This window comes from Aegilops tauschii, chromosome 5 (genome assembly GCF_002575655.3).
Source record: "Aegilops tauschii subsp. strangulata cultivar AL8/78 chromosome 5, Aet v6.0, whole genome shotgun sequence".
NCBI lineage: Eukaryota > Viridiplantae > Streptophyta > Magnoliopsida > Poales > Poaceae > Aegilops > Aegilops tauschii.
In genome coordinates this window covers 79,979,589-79,990,713 of record NC_053039.3, presented here as the reverse complement: position 1 = coordinate 79,990,713, position 11,125 = coordinate 79,979,589, and the positions used below count along the sequence as shown (strand labels likewise).

General features: G+C 49.0%; 1 protein-coding gene across 1 annotated transcript; it reads right to left on the bottom strand.

Moving 5' to 3' along the window:
- Window positions 1-3,890: 3,890 nt before the first annotated feature.
- Window positions 3,891-5,629, bottom strand: LOC109747116 (UDP-glycosyltransferase 79). The gene is made up of 2 exons (XM_020306202.4): window positions 4,486-5,629; window positions 3,891-4,389 (listed from the first exon to the last, which is right to left on the bottom strand). The coding sequence occupies exons 1-2, from the start codon at window positions 5,540-5,542 to the stop codon at window positions 4,055-4,057; spliced, it is 1,392 nt and encodes a 463-aa protein (XP_020161791.1). The 5' UTR covers window positions 5,543-5,629; the 3' UTR covers window positions 3,891-4,054.
- Window positions 5,630-11,125: the final 5,496 nt, after the last annotated feature.

The window sequence follows — 11,125 nt, the reverse complement described above, 5'->3', positions numbered from 1 at the left end:
GACACTGATCCGGACGATTCTAAATCGCAAACCGGATACGTGTTTATATTGAACGGTGGAGCTGTCAGTTGGAGCAGTTCTAAACAAAGCGTCGTGGCAGGATCTACGCGTGAAGCGGAGTACATAGCTGCTTCGGAAGCAGCAAATGAAGGAGTCTGGATGAAGGAGTTCATATCCGATCTAGGTGTCATACCTAGTGCATCGGGTCCAATGAAAATCTTTTGTGACAATACTGGTGCGATTGCCTTGGCAAAGGAATCCAGATTTCACGAGAGAACCAAACACATCAAGAGACGCTTCAATTCCATCCGCGATCAAGTCCAGGTGGGAGACATAGATATTTGCAAGATACATACGGATCTGAATGTTGCAGACCCATTGACTAAGCCTCTCTCACGAGCAAAACATGATCAGCACCAAGGCTCCATGGGTGTTAGAATCATTACTGTGTAATCTAGATTATCGACTCTAGTGCAAGTGGGAGACTGAAGGAAATATGCCCTAGAGGCAATAATAAAGTTATTATTTATTTCCTTATTTCATGATAAATGTCTATTATTCATGCTAGAATTGTATTAACCGAAAACATAATACATGTGTGAATACATAGACAAACAAAGTGTCACTGGTATGCCTCTACTTGACTAGCTCCTTGATCAAAGATGGTTATGTTTCCTAACCATGGACATGAGTTGTCATTTGATAAACGGGATCACATCATTAGGAGAATGATGTGATTGACTTGACCCATTCCATTAGCTTAGCACTTGATCGTTTTAGTTTACTGCTATTGCTTTCTTCATGACTTATACATGTTCCTATGACTATGAGATTATGCAACTCCCGATTACCGGAGGAACACTTTGTGTGCTACCAAACGTCACAACGTAACTGGGTGATTATAAAGGTGCTCTACAGGTGTCTCCGATGGTACTCGTTGAGTTGGCATAGATCGAGATTAGGATTTGTCACTCCGATTGTCGGAGAGGTATCTCTGGGCCCTCTCGGTAATGCACATCACTATAAGCCTTGCAAGCAATGCAACTAATGAGTTAGTTGCGGGATGATGCATTACGGAATGAGTAAAGAGACTTGCCTGTAACGAGATTGAGCTAGGTATTGAGATACCGACGATCGAATCTCGGGCAAGTAACATACCGATGACAAAGGGAACAATGTATGTTGTTATGCGGTTTGACCGATAAAGATCTTCATAGAATATGTAGGAACCAATATGAGCATCCAGGTTCTGCTATTGGTTATTGACCGGAGACGTGTCTCGGTCATGTCTACATAGTTCTTGAACCCATAGGGTCCGCACGCTTAAAGTTCTGTGACGATCGGTATTATGAGTTTATGTGATTTGATGTACCGAAGGTAGTTCGTCCCGGATGTGATCACGGACATGACAAGGAGTCTCGAAATGGTCTAGACATAAAGATTGATATATTGGACGACTATATTCGGATACCGGAAATGTTCCGGGTGATTTCAGAGAAAACCGGAGTGCCGGAGGGTTACCGAAACACCCCCCCGGGAGAAGTAATGGGCCACATGGGCCTTAGTGGAGAGAGAGAGGGCCGGCCAGGGCAGGCCGCGCGGAAAGGGGAGTCCTACTCCTACTAGGAGGAGGACTCCTCTTCCTGGCGCGTCCTGCAAGGGCCGGCCGGCCTCCCCCTTGCTCCTTTATATACGGGGGCAAGGGGGCACCCTAGGACACACAATTTGATCATTGACCTTTCTTAGCCGTGTGCGTTGCCCCCCTCTATCATAATCGACCTCGGTCATATCATAGCGGTGCTTAGGCGAAGCCCTGCATCGATAGCTTCATCAACACCGTCACCACGCCGTCGTTCTGCGAAGCTCTTCCCCGAAGCTCTACTGGATCGTGACTTCGCGGGACGTCACCGAGCTGAAAGTGTGCTGAACGCGGAGGTGCCGTACGTTCGGTACTGAGGATCGGTCGATCGTGAAGACATATGACTACATCAACCGCGTTGTCATAACGCTTCCGCTTACGGTCTACGAGGGTACGTAGACAACACTCTCCCCTCTCGTTGCTATGCATCACCTTGATCTTGCGTGTGCGTAGGAACTTTTTTGAAAGTACTACGTTCCCCAACAGCGCCGACCACCTACCACCACCGACCACCGCCCACCAATCACCACCTGCTGAGGCCGACCTCAGTCTGACCGCGGGATCCCATGATCCACAACGACCAGAGACGCGCCACCCCCCGGCCAAAGCTGTCGTCCATCCACCGCAGCACCACCGTGACCACCACCACCACAGCAACCCACGCCGCATCGCATCGCGCAGCATCCATATCGAAGGACGAGCTCGCACCAGACCCAATCGGAGCCGCACGAGCGACAGCAGAGCAGACGAGCTCCCTCCGCAGCACACCGCGCACTCCAGAGCAGCGCATCCACCACGCCCAGCCGCCGGTCGCCGCGCCCGACGGGTGTCAGCCGTCGCCGTGCCCAGCCGTCGATCTGCACCCCACGCGCACATCCGGAGCCGAGCCGCCGCCACGCGCACGCGCGCCGTCCACGCCCAGGCCACGCCGGGAGCCCGGACCGAGGCCGCCGCCCCGGCGTCACGCCCACTGCGCCTCACCATCCACGCCCCGCGCTGCACGTGGATCTGGCCGAAACCAACCGAAACCGGCCGCCCCCGCCACCACAGCCTCACCTGAGAAGCCCGAGGCCGCCGCGGCCAGCTGCCGGCCCGGCCATGCGCAACGCGCCGGGCGCATCTGGATCGAGCGCTCCCAGCTGCGACCCCCCAGAAAGGGCGCCGAGCGACGGAGAGGCCCCGCCGCCGCCAGCACGCGGGCTTTGCCCGGCGGTGGCCCCAGGCGGCGGCGAGGGAGGAGGCACCGGTGGATGGAGCGGCTAGACGGCGGGGTTGGGTCGCCGCCCGTGTCGCCTAAGCTAGGCGATGCGGGGGCCATGTGGGACTCTGCTAACCAGTTGGCATATACATGACAGAGTTGGGGTAGCTTCGATTGAACATAAGCTTATCCAACATCGTTTGATATGGTTTGGGTATATACATCGCATGCCTCCAAAATCTCCAGTGCATTAAGGCAGTTAAAGCATGCTGATAATGTCAAAAGAGGTCATGGTAGACCAAACTTGACATTAAAGGAGTCTGTAAAGAGATATCTGTTGGACTGACATATCACCAAAGAACTAGCCATGTACAAGGGTGCATGTAAGTTAGCTATCCACGTGCCAGAATCATGAGTTGGTTTCTAAATCTTATGGGTTTTAGCTCTAGCCTACTCCAACTTGTTTGGGGCTGAAGGCTTTGTTGTTAAATTAACTTAGGAGAACTGACCAAATTGTAGATGTTAAATTAAATTTGTTAAACATTTTATAGTACATGAAACTCAAGTTAATTGAATTTCAAATTTTAATTTAAGATCATAAACTTAAGAGATCTCTAAACTTCAATAGCGTAATTTAATTAGAATATAGTCTAGAAGAGTTGGAGAAGCGTAATTTAATTAGAATATAGTCTAGAAGAGTTGGAGAATATGACAATGGTCTTAGGAGGATCCGACATCAAATGAGTATGACAATGGTCTTCGGAGGATCCGACATCAAATGAGGCAAAACATGAAATAAACTTCTTAAATCGGGTAACTAGGGGCAATTTTACTAAAATAGGATAGTAGTTATCACTGGAGCACAAATATGGTGTAAAAACAGGAAATTTACTCAAACTTTGAATACTCCCACATCAAGTTTTGGTGGTAGCAAGTGATCATCTTTATCTAGCGCTTACACCTATGTGCATAAAACCAAGCATATCTAATTCTCCACGACCTTACATCGGTGACATGCCGAGGTATAGTCAATCCATTGGCAACTCAATATAAAACGAATTTGTGTTAAGGTCACTCATACAAGAAAACTTGAGCTTAGCTATAGGCTTCTCGGTGAATGCGTTGACATTGGTGAAGAGAAATAATACTCTATCAACATGTGCATACATAGTATGCGATGACTATTGAGTGGTTGTGGATAATTGGACCTAAATTCATCATGATAAATACTTAGCCGCAAATTCAGCAATATTCTTGTCGGAACTCCCTCCTTCCTGCATTGCCTCTTTGGCCATCCTCATCCATTTTGTCGCATTTTTGCGGTATTCAACCTTTCCCTCCCCATCCATCACCTTCCTGATGCACCTCTCTACCTCCTCCCTTATCACCAAGCCTTTCTCATCTGTCCGCATCCGCACGCCGGTCCCCCATGCACTCTCCACGTACTTTGCCGTGGTTGGCTGGTCGGCCGACCTCGGCATCGCCACCATTGGCACGCCAGCAACAAGCGCCTCTGTCGTTGAGTTCCATCCACAATGAGTCAAGAAACAACCTGCACATCCAAAGTAGGCAATATTATTGGCGAAACAATCAGATAACTAGTAGTATTTGTTTAGATCTACTTTATCAAAGATTGACAATTTCATACCTATGGCCTTATGCGCGAGAACCTCAAGCTGGGGACACCAAGGCACAATTAATCCATTTTCCTTGCACCTGCCATGGAGCTCTTCAGATATCTTCCGTGCCTCGTTGGACCTCACGACCCAGAGAAATGGCTTGCCGGAATCGCAGAGCCCATTTCCAAGCTCGTCAAGCTCACCGGCGTCGAGGCTGTAGACCGTCCCATAAGACGCGAGGACTACTGAGCAAGGAGGCTGCCGATCCAGCCATGCCATGCACGGCGCGGCGCTGCTGAAGAAGTTGACGCCGTAGGCCTTGTTCGACGGCAGGCGGCCGTCGTCGAGGAAGAAGGACGGCAGCGTCGGGCCGACTGTCTTGGCGCGCCATCTGGACTCCATATACTCCGCCTCCTGCGGTTCGAGGTCACGGAAGGAGTTGACGAGCACGTCGCCGGCGTCCTCTAGTCCCTCGAACTGCCGGATCGACACGTCGAGGTACTTGGGGTACAGCCCCGGCGACACCACGAACGGCGACAGGTCCTCCGGGCCGAGGTCCACGCTCACCGCGCCCCGGCGACGCAGCGCGCTCCCGTCCGCCATCGGCAGCGGCGCGCGCCCCGCCCACGCCTCCCCGTAGATCAGGTCCACGGCGCACGACTGCGACATGAACGCGGCGGTCGGCACGCCGGCGGCCCGTGCCACAAGCGGCGCCCACGCCATGTGTGGGTCGTAGACCATCACGGACGGCGTCCTCCCGGCGCGCGCCTCGGCGGCGATGACCTGCGCCAGCGTCTCGGACCCCACGGCCTCGGCCCTGCGGCAGTACTCGACGGGGTCCGGGCAGGAGGCCATGCCGCCGTCGTCGAACCCGTCTGAGAAGGCGGCCACGCGGAAGGGGTCGCCGGGGGGCGGGCCCGTGGAGAGCACGTACCGCGTGGCGACGAGCGTGGGGCGCAGGCCGTGGTACGCGAGGCGCCGGCCGAGCTGGAGCATCGGGTTCATGTGGCCCTGCGCCGGCAGCGGCACCAGCAGGACGTGCACACCGCCGCGCTCATCGCCGGACGACGAGGTCGCGCTGTCCATGTCTCTGTTTTCTCGGCTTTGGATGTTCCAGTGAAGGGAGTGAGTGTACGATGAAAGTGTTTGGCAAATAAGTGTATATATAGGGGCGCTGCAGGATTCGAGTAGAGTGGCGGCCAAGTAAGAATGGGAAGCTTCTCTGAGCATGGCTATGACCTACCAAGTCACTTTCATGCTTTAGTTAATCAAGTTGACAGGGAAGGTGCTCATGTAGTTTCCCCATGCCACGACTTAAGTTTCTTTAGAATGAACATGCAGGAAGCGTCTAGCTTTAAATTAATATAATGCTCATAATAAGGTGAGTAAATCACATACTCCCTCCATTCTAAAATAGATGACCCAATTTTGAACTAAAGTTAATACAAATTTGAGTCATCTATTTTGGAACAGAGGGAATAGTTCACAAGGTTATAGGCAAACATAAAACACGAGTTCAGGCCGAAATACATAGGAAGGAGCACGCAGGCATAACAGCAGCAACAAAAGGGACTATGCATTCGAAGAAGATAATCAAGTCACTTTCACGTTTAGTTGACAGCCACACGGAAGGTGCTCATGTAGATTCAACATTCCAAGACTTCCCTCTCCGGTCACAGTTATTTTTTTCTCTCTCTCCTTTGTCATGTTTCTCTTGTTGATATTTTGTTGGAATGGGATCTAGTCTGGCAGAGATGACAGGGATATTGGGACGAGAGAAGGCGACGCTCCCGCCGGTTGTTCACAAAAAATAATACTTGGAGGAGAGAAGATATTTGTCTCTCAAGCTGTAGTCAGTTTTCCATTTCAAAAGATGGACAAATTTATATCCGCAAAAAAAGAAGATGGACAAATTTATAAGACTAATCTTTTGTATAATCTAATTTGGAGGTAAACAGGGTAGAAATAATTACTTAAGATTTTTCAAGATCATTTGCGGTAGTTAATTTCTACTAATATTTTGGGATTGGCGATGAAGCGTTTGACTTGATCGTGACATGGGTCTAACCGTGGAATAAGTTTATTAGATTCAAGCTTCAATGTTAAACAGGGTAAATATATGGAATAAATTGTTTGCAGAGAACAGACTGTGATTAACAATTGAATGTCCCGAAAATTATGATAAATTTTGCTAGATCGTATTGCACATCTTCTAGACAAGTATATTGTGTAAGTTGAGGTGACGAGGTTTTTTTTTTGCGGGAATCTAATTTATTCATCAACTGTCAATGTAGATCCAGGTCGGTAACCACCTAGCGACAACTACAGGCATCGGAGCAAACCAAAGATGCGCAATCATCATTAATGCTATCTCATCGGAGGCGGACAATTTATTATAGTAGACAGCTGGGAACAAATTATAACAGATAAACTACAAATGTGTCCATATCTCCCGGCATTTTTGGAGGACATGATCAATTATTCTCTGTCCCTTTCATGGGAAGATATGATTTTTTTTTTCCGACAAAGAGTGGATTTTTTGTTTAAAATTGAAAAACGGTAAAACAGAGCCACCTAGGCCTTCTCACAGCGACTTGACACTCTCAACCATTGAATTTACTCATTAACGCACTAGATCGCTCCGTTGTCCCGCTAGACGCCGCCAGGATTTTTAACGTCGCCACACTACGCGCGTCCCAGCCAGCCAACTTTAATGGGCTGCTGCTCCCGAGATTGACCTCGATGCATTCTCCTAAGTCGGGCTGAGAAAACTGCGCGGCCCATACTTTTCTAGCTGGCCTTGCATGCACGAAAGAAGAGAAGACCCCCTCCATCTTAAAAGAAAAGAAAGAGAGAGAAACCCCTCAGAAAAAAACAACAGAGAGAGAGAGAGAGATCGTTCCCGGCCGCTCGCCTTCCCGTATTCTTGTAACCGCTCCCAAAGTCTAATCCCACCTAATCGCAAATTACGCCAGCCCATCATTAGATCCATCGTAGGTCTCATAATCGCAAATGACGCAGCGCATTTATGCATTTCTCGATCTCTCTCGATTTCCAATTAATTTATAAAATCTTTCTCTTTTTTACCAATTCATAATACTCCCTCCGTTCTTAAATATTTGTTTTTAGATATTTTAAATGGATTACAACATACAAATGTTATAGACATACTTTAGAGTGTAGATTCACTCATGTTGCTCCGTATGTGATCATTTATTAAAATATCTAGAAACATAAATATTTAGGAACGGAGAAAGTAGTATATATCAATATGAATAATTAATAAGATGGCCGTATGCCTCGTCCAGATGCAAAGGACAGGGGTCAATCCTCCTTTAAAAAACATATCAATGTGAAGTGAGCGACGCGGCGGTGGCACCGGTGAAAAAGCTACTACCACTCATCTGGGAAAAGAATTATATGAGACCAGGTCTCACAGACTAGCATGTGAGACCCACCCTGATGGATGACACATGACATTTACAAATCACAAAGCCTCTACCCCTCCCCCCACACACACACTTGAAATCAGGGGGAGAGAGATTAGATGCTTTATAATTTATGAATGCCACGTGTCATCCATCAGGGTGGGTCTCACCTGCTAGCCCATGAAGCCTGGTCTCATATAAATTTTTTTCACTCGTCTGCAGTGTCACTTTGATCGGCCTGAGCTCCTGGGCGGAAAGCATCAGGTTCAGGTGTTCTGCCGCTGATTGGAGCCCCTTTGCTCCGCTGATAACCCCAATCTCTACAACTACTCCAATGATAATGTAAGCAAATACTCGACTGAACTAACTCCTGCACATTGTTAGCAAATGGTTGTGACCATGCATATTTGCATCAATCTCTCGGCTGGGTTCAATGGACTGCAAGTATGAGGAGGGCATCAAGGGTTGATGTCATCTTCATCAACAGATAAATTGTATTGTTTCTTATCTTCAAATAGTCGGGCGTAGCAACGCGCGTCTTTATGTTATAGTGTAACATTAAAGGGATACAAACATAAAGAGCACACAACCAGGCTCTATATAGATAAGATGGACACAATCAACACCAATTCACACATGCAGAAAACCACACTAGCAACTAGCAAAATCAAATAAGATCGTAGCTATGCCATGGTGAAGAAAAGATAAAGAAACAATCGATCAAAACGGTGATCAACAATCTACAAAAACAACCACATCAGCACTAACCATCTCTTGACATCACCTGTACTACGAGAAGATTCTCCAACAACAATGCCTAAAGAGAGGGAACGGTACTCACGCGCCATCGTCGCTGAATCCAACCACCGCCGAAGAACAAGTCCGAACAAATCTGAGCAATGTCTTAGGTAACTGAAACCAGAATCTAGTCCGCACTATTGGCGTAGAATTGTTGGATCGATAGTGGTTAGGGCTGCAAGAAAAGCTCGAGGCTCATGAGCCACTGGAGATCGACTCGTTTTTTGACTCGACTCGAAAAGAAACGAGCTGAGTACAAACACTTTCTGTAGCTCGGTCGAGAAACGAGCCGATCTTGAGTCAATACTTGCTCGCTCGATTTTAGCTCGATAGCTCGGCATAATACCATTATGTTAAATGATCATGCCATATATTAAATGGAAATAGGATAATTTATTATCATTTATCTTGTGTAGGATTTATCTCCATTTTATTTACAAGCAAATATGGTACGTCGGGCCATGTGTTCAATATTCTGTTGTTTCTTACAAAGGTTCCTAGCATATGCACCTTTGTTTTTCTTTTCATTCATTCCTGAAGATCACAATATGCAGTTTGTCCAAGAGAAGATGAGCTCTCCCCGCGCAAAGAAATGGCCGTACCTTTAATTGGAGTAAGCCTTTTTTCACTTTCACGTCATCTAGTTGGAATGATAGTCGTAGATTTTATAATTTTTATCGTCTCATTTAGCAAGAAACTAGCTCAAGATCGACGTGAGATCGTTACAAATTAGGCACGAGTCATGTTCTACATCTCGATCTTGCGCTTCACTCAGTTTGAGTTCGCTTAAATTTTAATACGAGTTAGGCTGAGCCAAGTCCAACTCGCATCGTTTGCAGCCCTACGAGCGATGACCTACATTGCATTTTAAACCAGTAGTATCTGAAAATTGGGTGCCGCTGTTGGTGTAGGACCAGTGTCATCGCATACTCACCGCACTCGAGCTGATGGCGATGGGGTGGAGGTGGAGCGCAAATTCTTCTGGTCAAGTGTTTCCGAGTGATTGGGGCAGTACTGGGCGCCGGCGTGCCGGCCCAATAGTTGGGCCGGTCGTGCCCCAGCCGCTCGATGCAGTGAGCCTCAGCCGTCCGATCTACGCGTTGGCTTCCCCCAATCTCTTTCTCTCTCCGTATGTAGCGCGAGCACTACCCCACGTCGACTGGACGTCCTCCCGGCCGCTGGCCACCACCCGCTCACCAGGATTTCCTTCCTCCGCCGCCCCACGCTGCTGGATGCGCTCGCCGTCCTCGTCGCCGTCGGTCACCGCCGGTCGCCGTCGCAGCGTTTGTCCTCGCCGGTCCAGCACTAAGCCGTCGCTCCCGTAGCAAAAACGACGCCGTCTTGAAGCACGTCAACGGCCTTTGTCGTTGCAGCACCTAGCAGCCGCCGTCGTAGCACATCCGTCGCTGCACTCTCGTGCCGCCGGCCTCAGCTCTCAACGTCGCTGCTCGCACCATTGGTGCGCCAGTTGAAGCTTTTCTTCATATCGGTTGAAGCTTTTTCATGCTGGTTGAAGCTTTTTCGCAGATTGAAGCTTTCCACCGTGTTGATTGAAGCTTTTTTCATCTACGATCGAAGCTTGTTCTGTAAACGGTTGCAACTATTTTCGTCTTATAAAGTCCGGTTGAAACTTTGTATATCTTTCGGTTGAATCTTTTTTCACCTAAGGTTGAAACTTTTTTTCGTAACGGTTGCAGCTTTTTCAGCTTGGGAGCGGCTGTTGAAGCTTCCCCTGTTCATGGTTGAAGCTTTTTCTATCTAGGCTTGAAGCTTTTTGGCAATGGTTGCAACACTCATATGGGTGGTTGTAGCTTTTTGTGTCTGCTTCCAGCTTTTGCCCGCGCACTATGGTTGGTTGTATCTTTCTACTCTTCGGTTGTAGCTTTCGCCAAAGCCGGTTGTAGCTTCTGATGCTGCCGGCTGTTAGCACTGCCCTCATCTCGTTTCACAGCGTTTGTTCGGTTGAAGCAAAAAAAGGTTCGTCGCTCGCATCGCCACCGCCGGCTCCAGAAGCCCAACAAGGAAGCTTGGAGCGGTAGCGGGGTGGGCTGTTGCAGCAGCGGGTGGTGAGGGGTGTGCAAACGACGGTTCTGGAGGGGAGGAAGAGATAGAGGAGGGGGTAGGTCAAGCTCAAGGGTGTTGTGTCCATGGCTGTTCGAGGAGAGAGGCTCGCTGGCCACGAGGAGCATGCCAGGTTGGCGCCCAGAAGGCCGTGGAGATGTGCTGGTGGATGGTGCGAAGAAGAAGTGAAAAAGGAGAGAGATGCGTTGGTGGATGGTGTGAGGAGGAAGACACCCAGGAGGGGATAAGGTGGGCCTACAAAGAGCGAGTACGCTGGCCGCAGGATTGCTTCTCATCCAGCGCGTCACGCGCATCCGGCGTAACAGTTAAGCCGGCGCGCCGGATAGAAACGTTTCCCGAGTGATTGGTTCGGCTGTGGATT

Excerpts from the sequence above, each read along its gene's own strand:
- LOC109747116 (XM_020306202.4), bottom strand. The coding sequence starts at position 5,542 with ATGGACAGCGCGACCTCGTCGTCCGGCGATGAGCGCGGCGGTGTGCAC. Across the intron at positions 4,390-4,485 it reads TCTCGCGCATAAGGCCATAG|GTTGTTTCTTGACTCATTGT; the intron begins GTATGAAATTGT and ends TTGGATGTGCAG.